Source organism: Myotis nattereri, assembly GCF_964212035.1.
Source record: "Myotis nattereri genome assembly, chromosome: 2".
Classification (NCBI taxonomy): domain Eukaryota; kingdom Metazoa; phylum Chordata; class Mammalia; order Chiroptera; family Vespertilionidae; genus Myotis; species Myotis nattereri.
The window spans coordinates 212,820,232-212,841,254 of NC_138076.1; the positions used below are offsets into that span (position 1 = coordinate 212,820,232).

A 21,023-nucleotide genomic window follows, 5' to 3' on the forward strand; every position below is an offset into this window, starting at 1 on the left:
CCTGGGAGGGAAACAGGGTTGTAAGAGGCGGGGGAGATTTAGGCTTTGGAAGCTGGCCTCTCTGAGCCACTGCAGCCTGGACTTCTAGGCCTGCACCTCAGTTCTACTGCATCCGGTGTCCCCGACCAGCGCACGGCAGGAGGGAAAGCTGCCCGAGACACCACCTGGACCCTCGGCCTCCTCCAGCCGGTCACCACACGCTGGGCAGGAGCTGCTGGGGCCATTCTGGGACGCCTGTCTACTGTCCAGGGATGACCAAGGGCTTGACAGGGAGACAGGCCTCTTTCTGGAAGCCAGGGCTGGCTTTCCAGGACGGGGACCAGGGAAGGGCGGTGTGGCCCTGGGGTTCCTCCGCTGACCCTGACCTACCCGAGTGCTGACCCCAATGGGAGTTGGATTTGGCAGAGAAGGTGCTGGTGGCACTCAGGGGACTCGCCATACTGAGATGGGTCATGGCAGCAGAACTCTGGGGTCCCGAGCCCTCACCTGGATTGTAAAATCCACCCTGATCCGGCTTGTCCCCAGCCCCCAGTCTCCGGGCCCTCGCTGGCCTGCCTCGATCCTGACCTGCTCAGGGTGCCGTGCCCTTCTCACCCTGAGCTCTTTGCGGGCTGGTCATTGTGGCTGGGGAGGGGAGGGAGGGAGGGGGAAGGGGGCACAGAGGCAACAGTCTGGGGGCGTTCATTTAAGATTCTCCCATGTTCCTTGGGATTCTGAATACCTTTAACCCTAAAAATACAGCCACCTCCTGCGCATGCCCTGCGCCTGGTGCCCGCGGCTCCAGCAGGCAGCCTCAGCAGGCGCCCGCGTCCTGACTGAGTCGGACTCAAGGCCACCGGGTCTGGTCCCAGACTCTCCTTTTAAAGAGCGACTCTGAGAGGGAGACGGAGAGGGAGGCAGCCAGCACAGAAGAAAAAGGGCTTCTCTGGGGCTGGGCCTCTGGCCCCAACCTCGACCCAGGGGGGCCAGGGGGGGGGTGGCACCTGCCTCCCTGGGCCTGTCTCCTTCGAGAGTAAAAGCAAGGAGTGGGCGCTGCTCCCTGAGGCCCCTGTGAGCACACGGCCAGTGCCCTCTGGGAAAGGCTTGCTCCGGTGGCATGAGGGCACAGCACGGACCCCGAGGTCATGCCTCAGGGTCAGACATGGCCCCTCCTGAAGGGGAGGGTAGGTCCCTGCACCCCCAGGCGGGCTGGAGGGGAACGTGCCTCCACTGAGGGCAGCACTCCAGAAAGCCTCGGCGCCCAGCTCCCATGGACTCTTCCAAAGCGCCTCAGCCCGCGGCTCCTGCCTCCATGAACCGGGTGCCAGGGCCTGGGACGCAGCCTGATCAGCGAGGGAAGCGGGACAGCTGGGCGCGCGCTGCTGGTGGAGACGAGGGGTCACAGAGTTTACAGAGTCTTCCCTGAAGCACCCACAAGTAGAAGTCTCTATATATCTGTATTTATATTTATACATATATAATACTCAGACGCTCTACTGAGGAAAAGCACACATCTACAGGTTCCTCCCGGGCAGTCCTTCTGTCCCGCCAGAATCCGTAGAGCTAACCACAGGGAGCCGGTCCTGGGCCTGTGGCCGAGGGGCCTACGGTGTGGACACCCTGCGGGCATCTTCCACCCTGCGGGCATCTTCCGGCTCATCCAAGGCCTGCAGCCGCCCTCACGCCCTGCTCTCCAGGGCCTGGCTCAGTTCTCCCGTTACCCCTCCCAGAGCCTCCTGGAGACTGGGTGTCACTCGAGGGGCACCTGCAGTCTCCCCATCGTGCTCGCCAGGGCCGCCTGCGTGTCCTGGGCATGGGCAGAGGGCCTGGCCCAGGAGCGGGCGTGTCCTGGAAACAGCAGGCGGAGGGAGGGAGCGAAGGAGAAAGGCTGCTGTAAGCAATGCTTCCCGGGGGCAGCGCTGGGAGCTCTGCCTGGGCGTGGTCTCGCCCTCCACGGGCTGGTCAGCGCTTCCTGAAGGGCAGCCCCACGGCCACGCGGGAGCCCTGGCGCCTCTTAGCTTCTGCTGGGGAAGGGCCCTCCCTCACCCCCTGGGGACGCTGCCGGCAGGCGCGGCGGGTGCACGGGCGTTATTTGTAGGGCCGCAGGAACCGGGACACCTTGGAGCGCAGCAGTTTGATGAAGGAGCGTGGGAACATCTCTTTGGACTCCTGGGCCGTGTATTTGAAGTAGTTCTGGGGGTGCGCCAGCACGTCGAAGAGCGCCTTGATCAGCTTCTTGTCCTGCAAGACATGGCCGGCCGGGTGAGCCAGGCTGGGCCGGAGGGCCCTGGCCGCCACCCTCTGCAACGCCCGGGGGGCCTGGGGGGCTGAGGGCTGTCGGCACAGGTGTGGGGCGGGGGCAGATGTTGGGCTGCTGGTGAGTTTCAGGAGCCCACACTCTCTGCCATAAATGGCTTTTACTTTTAAGTGTCAAATTTTTTAAAAAAATATTTTTATTGGGGAGAACCAAGATGGCGGCATAGGTTAACGCCGGAGTTTGCTGCTTTGAACAACTACTTCAAAAGTGAAACCAGAAAACGGAAGGGACATCACCCAGAACCACAGGAACGCTGGCTGAGTGGAGGTCCTACAACTAGGAGGAAAGAGAAACGCATACGGACACTCAGAGGAGGCACAGTGCTGAAGTCAAATTCTGAGGTGCAGAGTGCGCGGAGCGGGCTGGCGGCGGAGGGCGCGGTTGGCGTTTTCAATCGGGAGGGAGTCGCAGACTCTGAGCTCCAGATCCGGGCGAGTCTTTAGGGACCCAGACTCAAACGGGAGAAGCGGGACTGTCTGGCTTCGGTCAGAGCGAGTGCAGCTTTCTCTCCGAGGTTTGCAGCCATTGCTGGGACTCAGAGAGGCAGAGCCCCTGGGGACAGGACTGAGAGTCGCCATAACTGCTCTCTCTGGCCCACCCTGTTGATCCTGTGCGACCCGCCCCGCCCAAGCCCTGCACAGAGGCATTTGCCGGATAGCCTCAGGCAAACGCCAGATTAGCACCTCCCTAGAGGACAGAAGTTCTCTCACTGCTGACACAGCTGATTCTCATAGCCACTTGGCCTGGAGGTCAAACCCTCCCTGGAATTAGCTACAACAATCAAGGTTTATAAGACTGCGAACAAAGACCACTAGGGGGTGCACCAAGAAAGCATAACAAAATGCGGAGACAAAGAAACAGGACAAAATTGTCAATGGAAGATATAGAGTTCAGAACCACACTTTTAAGGTCTCTCAAGAACTGTTTAGAAGCCGCCGATAAACTTAATGAGATCTACAAGAAAACTAATGAGACTCTCGATCTTATATTGGGGAACCACCTAGAAATTAAGCATACACGGACTGAAATAACGAATATTATACAGACTCCTGACAGCAGACCAGAGGAGCGCAAGAATCAAGTCAATGATTTGAAATGCGAGGAAGCAAAAAACACCCAACCGGAAAAACAAAATGAAAAAAGAATCCAAAAATGCGAGGATAGTGTAAGGAGCCTCTGGGACAGCTTCAAGCGTACCAACATCAGAATTATAGGGGTGCCAGAAGATGAGAGAGAGCAAGATATTGAAAACCTATTTGAAGAAATAATGACAGAAAACTTCCCCCACCTGGTGAAAGAAATGGACTTACAGGTCCAAGAAGCGCGGAGAACCCCAAACAAAAGGAATCCAAAGAGGACCACACCAAGACACATCATAATTAAAATGCCAAGAGCAAAAGACAAAGAGAGAATCTTAAAAACAGCAAGAGAAAGAATCTCAGTTACCTACAAGGGAATACCCATACGACTGTCAGCTGATTTCTCAACAGAAACTTTGCAGGCCAGAAGGGAGTGGCAAGAAATATTCAAAGTGATGAATACCAAGAACCTACAACCAAGATTACTTTATCCAGCAAAGCTATCATTCAGAATTGAAGGTCAGATAAAGTGCTTCACAGATAAGGAAAAGCTAAAAGAGTTCATCACCACCAAACCAGGATTATATGAAATGCTGAAAGGTATCCTTTAAGAAGAGGAAGAGGAAGAAAAAGGTAAAGATACAAATTATGAACAGCAAATATGCATCTATCAACAAGTGAATCTAAGAGTCAAGTGAATAAATAATCTGATGAACAGAATGAACTGGTGATTATAATAGAATCAGGGACATAGAAAGGGGATGGACTGACTATTCTTGGGGGGGAAAGGGGTGTGGGAGATGCGGGAAGAGACTGGACAAAAATCGTGCACCTATGGATGAGGACAGTGGGTGGGGAGTGAGGGCGGAGGGTGGGGCGGGAACTGGGAGGAGGGGAGTTATGGGGGGGAAAAAAGAGGAACAAATGTAATAATCTGAACAATGAAGATTTAATTAAAAGAAGAAAAAAAAATTAAAAAAAAAAATATTTTTATTGATGTCAGAGAGGAAAGGAGAGGGAGAGAGATAAAGAAACATCAGTGATGAGAGAGAATCATTGATCGGCTGCCTCCTGCACGCCCCCTGCTGGGGATCGAGCCCGCAACCCAGGCATGTGCCCTGACCTGGAATTGAACCGTGACCTCCTGGTTCATGGGTCCACGCTCAACCACTGCGCTGCGCTGGCTGGGCTCGAATTAGTTTTTAATAGTCTATTGGGGGAGCATGTGAGATCTTGCTCCCGGCATATGTCAGTTTGGCTCAAATAAACTCTTAAAAAAACAGTCTACTGGTTTCAACCTTTGGAGCTCCAGTGCTCCTTCATTAATGAGGGTTCCCCTGCAGAAAACAAGGCGCAGCAAAACGATGTTGGAAACCGGGCCACAGAGCAGAGAACACGGGCTTCGGGGGCCAAAGCCCTGGGTTTGAAACTAGTTCCAGAACCTGCTCCCTCACCTGGGAACGGCCCGCCCTCTGAAGGTAACTCCTCTGTGTGAGGAGTGGGGGTCCCTCCTCTCAGGGCTGAGCGGGGGGCGGAGGCAGCAATGACCAGGGAGCCTGGCGCACAGGCCTACGTCCCGCCAGCACGGCACTCCGCCTCGGGCGGCCTCACCACGGCCTCTGCACGGGCAGACGTGGTCTGCACTCTGGTGCTGTCGCTTCGTAGCCGGACCCCGTCTCTGAGCCCAGGGGGGTCATGTCCAAAGGGGGCGATGCGACCCGGAGGAGACCCTTAGCAGTGTGAGCCTGGCTGTGGTGTCCCAAGGGCTCCAGCAGGCCCCCCACACGTGGCCCATGGAAGGGGCTCAGCGAAGGCAGCCACCATGCCATGATCTCATCGTCACACTGTGACACGACCCAGCACGCGCTCGTCATCTCCCTTACACACGTGCACGCAGCATCATGCCCTTGAGAAACACTCGTGGGCCCCTCTGTGTGCCCAGTGCGCTGCCAGGTGCTGGGGGCAGAATGCTGAGCATGGGCCCCTGCAGCCCGCCATGAGGAGGACGGGCGCCAAATACTGACACCACAGGACAAACCGAAACTGCAGGGCTGACGGGCAGGCCATGGGACCCTGAGTACGACCTGGCCAGGGCGGTCCGGGCGGCTGCCCAGAGGACGGGCGCCTGAGCTGAGAGCAGAGGCTGGGTGGACGGTCACTGAGGAAAGAGGCCGTGGTGAGTGGAGTTGGGGTGCGGAGGCCCAGGCCCTGCAGAGCCGGTGAGGCCATGCTGGGCGGGCCCTGCTGGCCCAGGTGTCCATCCTAGCTGAGCGCTTCTCTTCTGAAGAGCTGCTCCCAGCGGTGGGGGGCAGAGGGCCAGGCAGCAGAGGACAGGTGAGGGGGAGAGAGGTGGGCACTGTCTCCAGGACAGACTGACAGGCCTGGAGGACCCTGTTCCCACTCACCAGCCGGGCGCCAAGGAGGAGAGGTGGAGCTCCGAGCCCCGAAGTCTCCAGGCTTGTAACCTCTCCACTTACAACTGCCTGCCTGCTGTGGCCGAGCACAGGCGGGGACGCAGGGCTGTGAGCTGTTTCTCAGCCCTGGAGGCGGGGCTCAGAGGGCTTGCGGGGGGGGGGGGGGGGGGCACCAGCTGGGAGTGACAGCCTGTGACTGCCCCAGCCCCACCCCTGCCCTGCAGGATCAGGCCCTGTCAGCAGGGGCTGAGCCTGGAGCCTGGAGCCCGGGGCGCGCTGAGGCCAGGGGCTGAGCCTGGAGCCCGGGGCGCTGAGGGCAGGGGCAGAGCCTGGAGCCCGGGGCGCTGTCTGCAGGGGCTGAGCCTGGAGCCTGGGGCGCTGAGGGCAGGGGCTGAGCCTGGAGCCTGGGGCGCTGAGGGCAGGGGCTGAGCCCGGAGCCCGGGGCGCCGTCGGCAGGGGCTGGCCCCTGGGGTGGCCTCTCCTGGGAGGACCCAGGGTCTTGACCTGGAGTGTCAGCTGCTGACACCACGGCCCCTCCGTGACAAGGTGGCTGTGTCTCTGGGCCATAGATGGGATGAGGAGGGAGTCCATCCCAAAGGCAGCATCGGATTCCATTGATTTTTTTTTTTTGTATTTAATTGATTTAAAGATACCACTCTGTCAACTACCTCACTTCACAGATGAGGAGAGGGGCTCAGAGCTGGTAAGGGATCTGCCCCAGGACAGGCCACCAGGTCGGGGGCTAGACCCCACAGAGAGCTGGTTTTGGAGCTCCTGGTCTGCAAGGACAGAGGTGCCAGCCTCAGCCCCACCCCCAGGGCCCTCTGACCCCCCACCTTCCCTCACTAGGGGGGCTGGGCAGGGAGGTTGCTGGAGCCCACAGCCTGTCCTGGGGTTGCACAAATCCCTTCCCATAGAGAAGCTCACGCACCTTCAAAATCTCCTGGTGATTCTCCGAGGCGTAGAGCCGTCCGTCTCGAACGATGTCTTCTATCAACTGCTGGTAGTCCTCTGCGAGCCGCCGGGAGGGAGGGAGGGAGGGAGGTGAGGGCTCCAGACCCCTCGGCCCTCTCCCCCACAACCTCTGCCCCCCTGTGCCAGCCACAGGCAGCTCTGCCTCTGCGCCTGTGTGCCCTGTACCCACATTGTTCTCCTTGAGGTTTAATCCTCAAAACGCTGCTCGGGCAGCACCAGTTGCTCCCTCCTCCCATTATGGGCCTGTTCCCCTCCCCCAGGCTGCAGCCCCTGAGGCTGATGGGCTGGCCTGGACCCATTATGGGCCTGTTCCCCACCCCAGGCTGCAGCCCCTGAGGCTGATGGGCTGGCCTGGACCCATTATGGGCCTGTTCCCCTCCCCCGGGCTGCAGCCCCTGAGGCTGATGGGCTGGCCTCTGTGGCCTGGGTGGCCCACCTACCGTCGTAGGTGACATAGGGCACCTGGAAGCCTTTGCCGCTGTTGCCTTCGTTGGATCTGAACTGGATCCAGAGCTTCCGGGAGCGGGAGGTGAAGGCGATGGGCCGCTCGTAGGTCTGGCAGGTCTCGTAGGTGGTGATAGATGTGGGCGAGGCTGGGGGTGAGGACACACCATTGCTCCTCTCCTCCCCCTCCCAGGAGCCAGCGCCCACCACGCCCACTGCTCCAAAGACCCTCTCTCTAGTCTCCGCACTGTTCCCTCTGCCTCAGATGCCCTTCCCCACCTCCATCCCTAGTTCCTAATTGTCCTTCTTTTTTAAAAAATATATTTTATTGATTTTTTACAGAGAGGAAGGGAGAGAGAGAGAGAGTTAGAAACATCGATGAGAGAGAAAAACATCGATCAGCTGCCTCCTGCACATCTCCTACTGGGGATATGCCCGCAACCCAGGTACATGCCCTTGACTGGAATCGAACCTGGGACCTTTCAGTCCGCAGGCCGACGCTCTATCCACTGAGCCAAACCGGTTTCGGCCCTAATTGTCCTTCTGAGTCCGTTTCCATGCCCCCTCCTCCAGGAAGCCTCCCTGACTGTTCAACCTCCCTGCAAGTTGCCGCTCTGCTCTGGCAAACCCTTTATTACAGCCTCTCTATAGGTGTCACTGTCCTCCCACCTGCTCCTCAAGGCCAGGGCTCATGCCTGCACCCAGCGCAGAGCCAGGGCTGAGGTGGAGGCTCAGGTGTGGGAGTGACCCCGCCCTGTGAGGGCCTGGGTGCCCTCTTCTCACCGCCCCTGGGAGCCTTCCTGACTTGCCTTTGAGGTGGGAGCGGCTGGCTCCCCTGGAGCTCAGCCCTGTGTGTGCACAGTGGAGGGAGGGGGGTAGCTGGGGGCTGGTGACAAGCATGGGCAGGGGACAGGGTTCCAGGCTGGGCTCTGAATTTCCATGGGAGCCTGGGCAGCTCTGCCCTCTGTGGCCTCGGTCCTATTGGAAGGTGGGGTTTTCCAGCTCATCAGCTGCACTGAGGGGAAGACGGTGATGAGACCCAGTGCAAAGGGCTCAGCCTGCCTGGGCTCCGCTGGTCTCTGCGTCAGGGGCAGCCGAGGCCCCGGTGGCAGGTGCGTTTGTGCGGCTGCCTGTGTCCTCCCCCGACCTCTGACTGGGAGCTTGCCCCAATGGGCACCACTGCCCCACAGCAGCGCCCACTGGGAGGAATTCAGCTGGTCCTGGGGGCACTCCAGGGTAGCTCTGCCTTGCTGGCTGCCATGGCCATCTGGGCTCACACCTGTCCGGTGGTGGAGGGGCCACCTGAAGACTCACCACAGGCCTCTGACGGGGGTGACAAGCCAGGAGGCCGGGGCTCATGGAGGGGAAGGGGCGGGCTGTCGACCTGGGCATCCTGTGTGCGGGCACACACTGGCTGTTTGCCACATGCCACCCACACTTCAGAGGAAGGAGGCCTGTGGAGGAGGGGTCACTCCGGGCCTCACCCTGGCCTGTGTGGCAGGACTGGTGTATGGTCAGTGTAGAGACCAGCCTAGACCAGGTCCTGATTCCCATGCCCAGGGCACCCCGGAGCTTTCCAGACCTTTCCACAGAATGCTGCAGAGCCCATGGCTTAGGGTCAGACAGAAGTGGATTTACACCCAGAGTGCCCTTGCCGGTGTGGCTCAGTGGATAGAGCGTTGGCCTGCAGACTAAAGGGCTGCAGGTTCGGTTCTGGCCAAGGGCACATGCCCGGGTTGCGGGCTCAATCCCCGGGGGGGGGGGGGGGCGTGCAGGAGGCAGCCGATCAATGATTCTCTCTCATCATTGATGTTTCTGTTTCTCCTTCCTCTCCCTTCCTCTCTGAAATCAATAAAAAATATATATTTAAAGAAAAATAAATAAATAAACCTGGGGTGAAGGTTCGGCGTGTGGCCGAGCCTGCCTCCGCGGCACCTACCGCTCTTGCGCATGACCAGGACGTCGCCGCACTCGTCCTCAATGGGCAGGAAGATCTCGGGGACCACGATGAGGATCCTGCGCTTGGGGGGCGGGGAGATGTACCACACGCACTCTGCGTTGGCCGGGTAGTCGCCGGGGTAGTTGGGGGACTCGATGTAGCCCATGTAGTCGCCGAGCTCCCCGCCGCAGTGCTGGTCTGTGGGCGCGGGGCCCGCGGGCCTGGTCAGGCCCAGCTGGTGGGTGCCCTGGCCAGGTGGGCCCTCAGCAGCCTTGAGGTTGGCAGTTGCTCTGTCCCCACCTTGCCCACCTCCACTCGCCCCCCCCGCCCCCCAGTCAGCCAGGCCTGGAGCTGCCTTCTCCTGGGGACCCTCTCACAGCCTCCCTGGCCTGGCCTGGCTTCTCTTCCATAGACCCAGCCCCCGAGCAGGGCCTGGCCCAGCCCCGAGGTGCAGGCCGCCCGGGTGAGCAATGGAACAGAGAACGCCGGGTGCGATGACGGCGCTCTGCAGGGCGAGCCAAGCCGGGCACAGCCTCCACACTGTGGGGCTCCCTGCCCGGGCCCCTCCCAGCACCCCAGCCCCTCCCAGCACCCCAGCACCTACTTTTGCAGTGCGTGACGTTGGTGGAGCCATCGAAGTCAGTGCTGGTGTTGCCCGGGCAGGTGATGCAGTGGTTCTGGCCAAACTCGGGCTGGTAGGTGCCGATGGGGCAGCGGATGCAGCGGTGGGAGGTGGTGTTGTAGTGGTGGCCGGGGGAGCAGTGCACTGGGGGGCAGGGGTGCATTGGGGGGCATTCTCCCCAAGGCCTCCCTGCACCTGAGGTCTCAGCAGAGTCAAGGCCCTTCCCCACTGCCTGGTGCCCTCCCACCCGTGTCTAGTCCCTCTCTCCCCACCCTGTCCGCAGCGTGCAGAGTGCTCTGGGCCTCCGCGGTCTGAGCGGGGTGGGGGTGGGGGGGTGGGGGTAGAGGGGGTGGGGGTAGGGTAGGGTGGGGGGGGTTGGAGGGGAGGAGGGGGGAAGCAGACCGAGTCCGCCTCGAGGCCAGCATCCCACTAATGAGCATGCGGCATGTGGCGGGGGCTGTGGGGAAGGAAATGTGGGTTAGGGTGGAGTTCCCCAAGGGCCACTGAGAAGGGACTTGGGCTCCAGCACACAGGGACCCTGGAGGCCGCTCTGCCGGGAGCAATTCTCGGGGAGCAGTGGGGGTGACTGGCTGGCTGGCTGGTGGGGTTCAGGAGAGAATGAGGGAGAGGGAGTGGAGTCCAGACACTCGTTCTATGAGGCTGAGTCACGGGAAGGAAAGGAGGCAGGAGTGGAGTGGGGGCGCTGGAGCAGGGGCTGCCTCCCTCAGAACAAGGGCTCAGAGAACCCGTGTTCCTAGCACATGGGGGTGTCAGAGGGGCTCCCCAAAGGCGTGTCTGAGAGGGAGCGTGCCTGTGCCCCAGGTGGGGGGAGTGGTGGGGCTGCAGTCTGGTGGCCCTGGAGGAACGGGGTGTCCAGTGGGGTGACTCTGACCTGGCCCCACCATCCCTGCTGCCTCCTGCACTCACCTTCCTGCCCCACCGTCCCTCTACATGAAGCACCCAGAGGAGCGGGGGCTCCCCTCTCCACCCCGGGGGCTCAGAGCCCTTGCCCGCAGCTCAGGCTGTGGGGGCCCCGCTGTCCTGCCCAGTGGGTGGCACAGCCGGTCGCCAGTGTCCAGCGCCTGATGGCTCCAGGCTCCGCCTCTGACCTGGAGGTGTGTGGGTGGGAAATGGTCCCCGAGCAGCTCAGCCAGCCTGGGGGTGAGTGGGGCGCCCTCACCTTTGGCCTCGCAGTCTTGGAAGGAGGCCATGCCCTCGTGCTTGGTGAGCAGTCCTCCGCCGCAGGGGAAGCAGCTGGTGCGCCCGGGCTCCGGCTGGTACGTGCCCACGGGGCAGGCCTGGCAGGGCCTGAAGCCGTCGGCGGAGAAGGAGCCAGGAGAGCACTGGCCTGGAAGACGAGGCCACGGCTCGCTCAGGCCGGCAGGAGGGGCCCGTCCAGCCCTGCCCTCAGCCCTCAGCCCTCATCTGCCCCCGGGAAGGGCACCAAGCACCAAGGTTGGGGTGGCTAGGGGGAGGACCCTGGGGGAGGGAGCCTGGGGGAGGGAGCCTGGGGTGCCTGAGCCTGCCACCCACCCGTCTGTGGCGGTCAGAGGCTCACGACCGTGTGGCTTGGCCAGGCCTGGCTCTCCTTCTCCCACCAGCAAGAGGAGAAGAGGCCTTGTGCCGAGCCGGGTGTGTGTGTGGGCCCACAGTGGAGATGGGGAATGGGGAGGTGACTTCTTTCAGAGGGACTGTCCCCGAGGGCAGGCCACACCAGGGCTCACAGCAGGACCGGGGGCTCTCAGCTCAGGGCTGGCACTGCCTTGGCCTGTGCGGGGGGAGGGCCGAGGTCCCCCGGGGACAGCGCCTAGCGAGGCAGGACGGAGTGTCCCTGGCGTGGCTACTGCCCTTTCGGCCCAGACTCTGGGTTCTCTGCTCCCCGCACTGGCCACTCCGAGCTCCCCGCCCTCTCCTTCCCGGCTGGGCCCACACTTGCCTCCACATTCAGATACGTTGCGGGCACCAGCCAGGCCGAGCCCGTCGCTGCTGGGGCACGGAGTGCAGCTGAGCTGGCCTTCCCCATCCTGGTAGGTGCCCGGCGCGCATGGCACACACTGGCCGGGATCCCCGCTGAAGTAGGAGCCGGGCTCACAGGCCACTGCAGGGGCAGAGCGGGGAGTCTCCTGGTGGCCGGGCTCCTGGTGCCTCAGGGCCCCCTGTGTGGACCCTGGCGGCCAGACCTGGTCCCGGGCCCCTCCTGGCTGCTCCTGCTGACCCCTCCCCGCCATCTTCTGTGCAGGCTGCGGTCCAGGCTCCAGCGGGACCTTCGTCCTCTCTCAGCCCACATCCTGCCTGCAGCTCTGAGCCCTTGGCCTGCGTACCATCTGCCTCCTGGATGAGACACGGTCATTTCGTCCAAACCCAGCTCCCCTGCCCCCTCCCTTCCCCCTGTGGAGGGAGGTGACGCCTGAGGACGGGGGACAGCAGAGAGCGGGGGAGCGATGGAGGCTCCGGCAGGAAGGCAGGGGCAGAGACGGTGGGATGCAGCCAGAGCCAGTGTGGTTGGCTGCACTGAGCAAATAAGCAAACGGAGGAGCAACAGAGGAAGCTGATGGGGAAGGTGAGGGCGCTGAGGCTTTCCCAGGAGGGGGGGGGGGCGTGTGGCTGGAGGGGATGCTAGCAGGCGCTGGGGCACGTGGGGCCGAGGCTGCCAGTGTCCACAGGGGGACCTGGGTGAAGAAATACGGAAGTTGTGTTCTGTCTGGCAATGTTTCTTAAAGTTTGAAATGATTTTAAAATATATTATTAAAAATAAAAGAATGAAGAAAAGTGGGGAAAAAATAGAAGAATGGCAGAGAAAGGCAGCACTGCCCACTCCACTGCCTGAGCCAGGACCCCGCCCTCCCCTCCCTTCGCATCTCCTGCCCGCCGCCCCTGTACCGCAAACCCCTTCTCCAGCTGCCCCCGTTATCCTCTGGCCAGGCCCGTGCTCTGGATTTGGGGCTCCAGCGCCTCGTTAAGGTCTTCACAGGGTGACCCCCGAGTGGCTCGTGCTAACAAGCACAGGGCAGCTCCGCATCTAGGTCCCTCCCCGAGGCCCCAGAGCAGGTGAGGCCACTCCGCCCAGGAAGCCCGAGCCGCCCTGTGGCCGGTGGTCCCGAAGCCCCTGCAGGTCCTCTGAGGGCACCGCCTTCTCTCCACCGCCCCTGCCCCCTCCTGAGTCTCCCCTCTGCCTGGCCTCCCCCCACCGCCCGCCCTCCGCTCAGCGTCCCCACAGCGGACGGTGGGCCGGGTGCTCCCAGGCACCCAGAGCAGCCCGCCCGCCAGGTCCGCTGCTGCATGCTGCCCGGGTGTGCCGGCATGCTCACCACCGCTCCTCTCCCCAAGTGAACCACACCCCACGCTCAGCACCCGGGGCTGCTGCAGCCCCGTCCTCCCAGCAGGCCCCCCTGGGGGTCATGTCACCAGCCTCGTTCACTTGGACCTGCTGGCCGTGCCGCACCCCTGGGGGCCCTCGGCCTCACGTACTTCTGCTCTCGGCCCCTGCTCTGCCCTCAGCCCCCCGCCGCCCCCGGCCCTGCCTCCACTGTCTCGCTGGCCTGTGCGCTCCGTCCCACGGGCAGGACTGCGGTGCAGGTCACGTGTACAAACACGCACCGAGTGGGAGCCTCGCCCAGGGCCCGGCGCCAGGGCCAGGGAGTGTCTTCCGGGACAGCCGCTGTGACAGTGCCACCTGCTCCCCTCTGGCGGCCTTGCGCTTCTCTGTCCCCGCCCTCGTGTGCCCCTTCCCTGGGCCGCGTGGAAGGAAGGGGGGAGAAAGTGGCTGTGCCGGGACTCACCGCATGTGCTGTCCTGCAGCGTCTGGCCTGTGCTGCATGTGCCCTGGCCCTCCGGGGCCTTGGCTGGCTGTTGGGCCACCTCGTACTCGGTGCCCGCGACCTGGATGGAGAAGAGCTGCCGGCTGACGGCCTTCCGCAGGGTCCTGATGGCAGCCTGCACGCTCTGCTCTGCCCGCCTCCGCACGCAGTCCGCCTCGCAGGTGTCTACAGGCCGGAGAGAACGTCACACACCTCCCCCCTTCCCGCCCCCCCACCCCAGCTACCTCTTCCCCAGGCTTCCCCTCTGCCCTCTGCTGGCACCAGCACCGCACTGGGCCAGGCCACTGCTGGGAGCACCTTCTTGCAGCAGCCCTGGGGCGAGGCACCACTGCTGCGTCCATCTGACAGAGGAGGAGACTGAGGCTCCCAGAGCTATCGCCTGCCCAAAGCCAGGCCTCTGCCACCGCCACACATCCCTCCCCAGGGCACACCCTCTGACGGTGCTCCTGCTGCCACTCAAACATCCTGCCACCGTCCCCAGGAAAAGGCCCAGCTCCCTGGTCTCGCACCCAGGGCCCCTCCTGGCGTGGTCCCCCGCGCGAACTCTGCTTTAGACGCCCTGACTTTAGACGCCGCACGGCTTTCTGGATACATCTTGCTCTCTGACCTGTGCCTTGGCCTGTTCTGCTTGTTCTGCCTGGATGCCAGTCCCGGCCCCTCTCCATTGGGTGAACTTTCATTTCAAGCCCTGAATCCAACGGCACCTCTGGGAGGACTTCCTGGGCCCGCCCGGGGGTAGACTTCAGGTGCCCGTTGGTTCTCACGCCCCTCCACCTCGCGTCTCCCCAGCACGGGGTGGTCTGTGTGCACCTCTGCCTCCCCGAGGCTGGAAGTGCCACCAGTGGGGGGGGCCCTGGTCTGGTCCCCGCATTCCAGTGTCCAGGGGCTGGGCACACACAGCCACATGTGCTGACAGATCTCAACTCCTCTCACTGCTCACCACTCACAGCCAAGAGGAAGGTGTTGGTACGAAACATGAGCCAGAATTACCAACCCCGGGGAGCCCAGGAAGACAGGCCTTTGGCTGGTCTGGGAAGGCTGCGGGTTAGCCCTCCAGGCCTGTGGCTGTCCCTGGGCCCTGGGCCTCCTCTGCCATCCTGGCTCCGGGCAGTTCTCTGCCAGTCCTCGCCTGCCAGGCTGGCCTCGACCTCCAGCAGCCGTGGCTGGGCTGGGAGCCAGCACCATGCCCACAGATCTTGCCACCCCCCAGTGTGTGGGCCTCCCCGACGCCCTCCACAGCCCCCGGGGGACCCCTCACCCACCTGAGGCCTCTTCCTTTGTCTCCACCTCGAGCTCTGCTGTGATGTGGGTCACCTCCTTGGATGGGGACTTCCGGCCACGGCGCCTCTTCTTGGAGGAGTCACACTTGAGGGTCACAAAGGTCACGTGGCTGTTTTCTGGACAAGGCAGGGGCCGCTGTGGCCAAGTGGCACAGGCAGGGAGCAGGTCCTCCCCCGCCGTGCACACAATGGCCTCATGGTCCCGGGTGCACACGGGGAGCTGAGGCTCTAGGTGCCAGAGGGCTGGTGGCTGAGCCGGCTCTGCTGGGAGCCCATCCCGGAGGCGCCTCCTGCACATCCCTGTGCAGCTGCACCAGAGGCTCCGCTCAGGGCGGGGAGCAAGCCTGAGGGGCTCGGCGACCTTCATGGAGGCAGAGCGGAGCTGCCTCCCTCCTGGTCCCTCTCACCAGGCTTCCCCTGCTAGTCCCCGCCGGACCTCCTCCTGGGCCGCCCTCACCGAGGAACGCATTGCTGAGCGAGCCCCCTGATTCCTGCCACTGGACAGCCAGGCAGAAAGCCCTTGCTCTGGGGGCTCACTGACCCCCGGGGAGGCAGCGACGACGGTCCCACTTCCTGCTGGCCACCTTCCCAGGGACCCCCATGGTGGTCTACAGTGCACAGGTGTGGCCGCTGGGCCGAGGGGCCAAGGGGTAGCTTTCAGCAGCCCCCGCCCTGCTGGGCCCTGGCTCCCAGGCACGGGAACCCCGCCCTGTGTGGGCTGGTACCGGGTGGCCCACTCACCCAGCAGCAGCTGCCTTGGGGCCTCCTTGACTGGCTCCCGGCTGCGGGGCCGGAGGTGGCACTTGGCATCTCGGATCTTGAAGCGCGCCTTCTGCCTGATGGGGGTGGCGGGGGCACCTGGGGAAACCAAAGTCCCCCAGGTGGTGGCCTCTCCTGTGGGCAGGAGGTGGTGGGGCCGGGGCTGCAGAGGGAGTGCCTGGGTGTGAGGGGCTGCCAGGGCGGAGGGGGCCCTCCGCTGCCTCCCTGCTCTCTCTGTGAGGCCTGAGAAAGGTGAAGTGTGGGTGGTGGGGGCAGGCTGGAGCCAGGGCCTTCCAGCCAGAATCTTGTGTGGAGGAAGGAAGGCCCGCACCCTAACCCCAACCCCAGAGCCAGCTCACGTGGCCTGGGTGCTCAGGGAAGCGGGAGAGGAGAGAGGGCAGCCGGGAGGGAGGGTGGAAGTCTCAGATGCCCGACCACTGCTTCCTTGGAGGAGCAGACCAGAGCCCCTGGACTAAGGCAGCAGCAGTCACAGGTGCTGAGAGTCACGTCGTGGGTTAGACACACGCAAAGGCCATGCCACTGAGTCCGCATCCTGGACGGTTCAGGCGTGGGACACGGCCTCTCCTGCCGGGTGGCTGCCTGGGCCACGCTGGCACTTGGGGGCAGGGTCTTCCCTGGCAGCGCTGACTCAGGGGCTTTAGAACTTAATGGCCCCAGCGGGTGGGACTCGCGCCCTGAAACCCACACCTCAGGGTCGATGAGCCGCTCTGTGCTGGGTCCAGGAGCCTCGGGGTCAGAGGAGTCCTTCCGTGGTCCCAGCCTGCGGCCTGCTGGCTGCCAACACCCAGGAAGCTCCCCTCTGGGCCGTGCCCACCCCTCACCCCCTACCATGGAGCACCCAGGGGGGGGGGAGGGCTGGGGTGCACGGCCAGGCCAGGGCTACCTGCGCAGCTGGGCCCGGTGCTGGAGCTGGTGCCGTTGCGCTTCTGCGGCGTCCTGCCCTGGAGGCTGGGGACCCCGCAGCTCAGACTGTAGCTGTTTTCTGAGTCTGCGGAGAGGTGGGTGGTGAGGCGCACCCGGTACCCTCTTCCAGCGCCCCAGGTCCCCCGGGCCTCCGAGGGGCAAGGGAACGAGATGAAGGTCAGGGCCTAGCCTGTGTCAATTCCTTCCTGCGACGAGACTACAGGGTACGCGGAGCGGAGGGACACCGTGGCCCGTGGAGACCCAGGCAGCTGCCCAGGGCCACTCCGTGAGCAGGACGGGGCCTCACCCCCCTCAGGCTCCTTCCTGGGGAGCAGCAGGAGCGGGGGCTGGACCCGGGGAAGGAGCCCCCACCCAGCCCATCCCGGGACAGCCTGGGTTACCTGGCACAAAGTGCGTGTGGGCCGGGCAGGCGAGGGAGCAGCTCTCCACCCCGCCTGTCTTGCTGCACCACAGCTGGGCCTGGGGGAAGGCCTTGGCCGGAGAAAGGCACCTGCCTGTGTCTGAGAAAGAAGACAAGAGAGGCGTGAGGGGCCACGGAGGGGGCTTTCTGAGGGGGACTCCCCCTCACTGTCGCAGGGCCAGACCGTCTCGGTGGGAAGGGGCTGGGAGACGGCAGAGTCCACAGGCCCAGGATTCAGGCTCGAGCCCTAGTGGGCGTGCAGGAGGCAGCCGATCAATGATTCTCTCCCATCATGGATGCTTCTCTTTCTCTCTCCCTCTCCCTTCCTCTCTCTGAAATCAATAAAAATATATTTAAAAAAATAGTCTGGCAGGTCCTCAAAGCTAAACACAGTGACCATGTGGCCAGCAGTTCCATCCCCAGGTATTACCCAAGAAAATGGAAACATGTTCCCACAGACCCTGCAGCGAAGGCCAGAACGCCCCGACGGGACAGGGCACCGCACGGCTGACGAGGATACACAGTGCGGCTGTCCGCTGGGACCGCGTTCGGCAGCGCAGGGAGTGAGGGCCTTGGCCGCACGGCTCAGTCAGCGCATCAGCCTGAGGACTGGAGGCTCTCAGGCTTGTTCCCTGCCAAGGGCGTGTGTTTGGGTGGCAGGTTCAATCCCTGTTCCTGGTTGGGTCCCAAGTGGACGACCGATGGATGGTCTCTTCCACATTGATGTTTTCCTCTGTCTCTTCCCCTCCCCGCTCCCTTCCTCTCTGAAAAATATCAATGGAAAAAATATCCTCACTCCTTGAGGGAGGATTCAAAAAAAAAAGGGACCGAGGCCCTGGCAGTGCTCCGACGGCCGCCTGGGCCTGGGCCGGAGGGAGATGGGGAGTGACAGCTACGGGCTGGGTTTCTTTCTGGAATGAAAACGCTCTAGAACTGACAGGGGTTGCACAGCTGTGACTGTACTGAAAACCATCGACTCACACACTTTATTATTTTTTAAAGCATTTAACTTGTTTATTTATGATTTATTTTGTTAATACTCGCCCAAGGATATTTTTCCATTGATTTTTTTCGGGAGAGTGGAAGAGAGAGGGAAAGACAGAGAAACATCGACGTGAGAGAAACACAGCCCCGACCAGGAATCCCCAGGCTGGGGAGGAGCCTGCAAACAAGGTACGTGCCCTTGACTGGAATTGAATCCAGGACCCTTTGGTCCACAGGCCGACACTCTATCCACTGAGCCAAACCAGCTAGGGCACTCTTTATTTTTATTTATATTTAAGTATATTTTTATTGATTTCAGAGAGAAAAGGAGAAGGAGAGCGAGAGAAACAGCAACGATGAGAGAGAATCATTGACTGGCTGCCTCCTGCACGACCCCTACTGGGGATTGAGCCCACAATCAAGGCATGTGCCCTTGACCGGAATTGAACCCTGGACCCTTCAGTCTGAGTGTGGGGGACTGTCCAGACCCCGAGCACCAGCAGAGGGCGGAGGATCCCTCGCTCTAGGAGGCCTGCCTCACACTGAGGGGCTGGCAGCCTGGGCAGGGGTGGGTCTGAAGAGACCCAGATGCTCCCCTGTGCTCCCCATCCAGGCTCTGCTGCTGCTGCACCCGGAACCCCCACCCCCACCAGCTTCCTTGGTAGGACAAGGGGGAGCCAAGGCCTGCACTCCCTCCCTCTGAGCCTCCAGCTCCTCCTGAGCCCACTGCACATGCTGTGCTGTACATGCTGAGCCCAGGCCTCCCTCCCCCCGCGTCTGTCTGTGCTCCGTTGACCCCTAGGCGCCCCGCCACCATGCCCCCTCACTTCTGTAGGACTCATTCTCGCCAGCTAGGGGCCAGCAGCAGAGGCACCTGCCCAGCACCCGCCTAGATCACCCGCCTGCAGAAGCCACTGCCCCTCCCTGCCCACCAGGCACGGAACAGAGGGGTGGGTCCCAGCGATGCCCACCCCAGGGCACCTGCCCCGGGGCACTCACCCACGCAGTCCTTCCGGTTCCAGTGGAGTCGCCTCCCTGGGGGGCAGACGCACTCGAAGCTGCCCTTGGTGTTGACGCAGCCCTGGTCGCAGCTCCCGTTGCTCATGCTGCACTCGTCCACGTCTGCAGCACAGGCGGGGGGAGGGCAGGAGGGTAAGGGCAGGAGGGGCAGGACTGGCCAGCCCAGGCCACGCCCTCGGGGCAGGAGGGCTGGGAATCCCCTGACCCTAGCCTGACACTGTCACTGTGCAGACGCGGGGCTGCACACACCACACATCCAAGCATGCACACACACGTGAACACACACACGTGAGCACACACAAGACTCCCCCACACACCGACACACCCCTCTTGCCCAGGCGGGGGCCGGGCAGAAGAGTGGCAGAAGAGTTCCCATCAGGTCTGTGGGGCAGGAGGAGCACTGGCCCAGGGACCTTGCGGCCTCTTCTCACTGTGGGATTTGGGACAGGCCCTTCCCAGCCCCGCCTCCTGTCCCACGGGCACCGGCGGAAAGAAGTCACCTCTGAGCCTTTCCTCCTCGGACCACCAAGGCCAAAAGCTCCCGTCATGGGGGAGGGCTAGACTGCATTCACACTGGGGTGCACCCCGGCCACCTGCATTTGGGGAACGGCCGGCCCAGGGAAGCTGGTGCCCAGGTTTTGGGGAGTCCCTGCAGTCTACCCCAGGTGCCACTCCCAGCACAGCTGTGCCCGATCACTTCCCTGCCCCACCCAGCGGGCCCTCACGGCTGCCCCAGGCACAGGGAGGGAAGAGACACCCAGGACCACAGGGGACCCGTGTGCATACACCTGCCAGTCCCAAGTCTGTGCCTCCTCTGCGCCCCTCTCGCACTGCCTGAGCTCCGGCAGCTCTGGCTCCCATGTCTGGAGCCGTCTCTACACTGGTGCCCGGGTTCCGCTCTCCTAAATACATGGCAGCCAGAGCAGTCTTGGTACATGAACTTGGCCATGTCCCAGGCCTGAGTAAAGCTTCCAGGGGTTTCTCTTCTCACAGGGAATAGAGCCCAAGTCCCCTCCGGGCACATGAAGCCCCGTATCCCACCTGCACCTCCCGCCAGGCTCACGGGGCTCTGGCCTCCCTGGCTGCCTCTGGGTCACTCTGCCTCAGGGCCTTTGCACATGCTGACCCCTCTGACAGGCTCCCCCTCATCTTGACCCAACCGCTCCTCCTTCAGGATCCCTCACCGCCTCCCTGCTCTGCCCTTCTCTGTTGCCACTTCTCCCACTGAATGAACTGCCTACTGGATTCTCTGTGGCGACCACCCTCTTCCAGACCGGAGTTCCCTGTAGCTGTTTCCAGGTCTATGCCCACAACCTGGCCAAGGCTTAGCACCCAGTGGGTACTCGCTGCCCCTCCTTTGGCTGAGCCCCTCTGCCCACCAGTCCCCAGCCTCCCTTAGCCCCCCAGGCTCGTCAGGGTGAGGGTGAGGGCGTGGGGTGCGGTGCAGGGGGCCGTGCGGCCGGCGCGTGCCTCGGGGGGAGGTGGCCTTGGAGGGCGGGCTGCAGACCTCCGCAGTGGGTTGTCCCGTAGAGCGTGTAGCCGCGGTGGCACACACACTGGAAGCTGCCTGGGGAGTTGACACAGATGTGGTCGCAGGTCCGCGCGAAGGAGCACTCGTCAACGTCTGCGTGGCCACAGGGGGAGAGTTTGGGGAGGCGTGTCAGGCGGGTGGAGGGGCACGCCTGCCCCTGGGCCCGGCTCAGTGCACAGCCCACCGGCTTCCTGTCGCTGCCTGGCTTTCCTTTGTCTCCACTGCCTGTGCTTCCAGGAGCCACCTCGTGTCTTCTCTGGAGGTGGGCAAGGGGGGAATATCTTGAATGGAAGGGTTATTATGAATTCCTGCCATTTTAATACCCCACAGTTAACTGTGATTAGGATTGGTTTTTAATTTTTTTAATATATTTTTTATTCACTTCAGAGAGGAAGGGAGAGAGAGAGAGAAATCTCAACGACGAGAGAGAATCATTGACCGGCTGCCTCCTGCACGCCCCCCGGTGGGGATGGAGCCCACAACCCGGGCATGTGCCTGACTGGGAATCGAACTGTGA

The 21,023-nt window shown here is 62.5% G+C and overlaps 1 protein-coding gene across 2 annotated transcripts in view; it reads right to left on the minus strand.

Moving 5' to 3' along the window:
- Positions 1-1,402: 1,402 nt before the first annotated feature.
- Positions 1,403-21,023, minus strand: part of SCUBE1 (signal peptide, CUB domain and EGF like domain containing 1) — a gene marked incomplete at its 5' end in the record, with an annotated part of 98,070 nt that continues 78,449 nt past the window's right edge. For both annotated transcript variants that reach the window (XM_081084951.1, XM_081084952.1), the window contains 14 exons: positions 1,403-2,220; positions 6,721-6,800; positions 7,205-7,357; positions 9,148-9,345; positions 9,752-9,913; positions 10,950-11,117; positions 11,700-11,867; positions 13,549-13,752; positions 14,850-14,984; positions 15,609-15,725; positions 16,531-16,635; positions 16,952-17,071; positions 18,955-19,077; positions 20,483-20,599. In XM_081084951.1, coding sequence (XP_080941077.1) covers positions 2,068-2,220; positions 6,721-6,800; positions 7,205-7,357; positions 9,148-9,345; positions 9,752-9,913; positions 10,950-11,117; positions 11,700-11,867; positions 13,549-13,752; positions 14,850-14,984; positions 15,609-15,725; positions 16,531-16,635; positions 16,952-17,071; positions 18,955-19,077; positions 20,483-20,599 — 2,003 coding nt within the window. In that variant the 3' untranslated portion in view covers positions 1,403-2,067. The remainder of the gene's footprint in view (positions 2,221-6,720; positions 6,801-7,204; positions 7,358-9,147; positions 9,346-9,751; positions 9,914-10,949; positions 11,118-11,699; positions 11,868-13,548; positions 13,753-14,849; positions 14,985-15,608; positions 15,726-16,530; positions 16,636-16,951; positions 17,072-18,954; positions 19,078-20,482; positions 20,600-21,023) is intronic.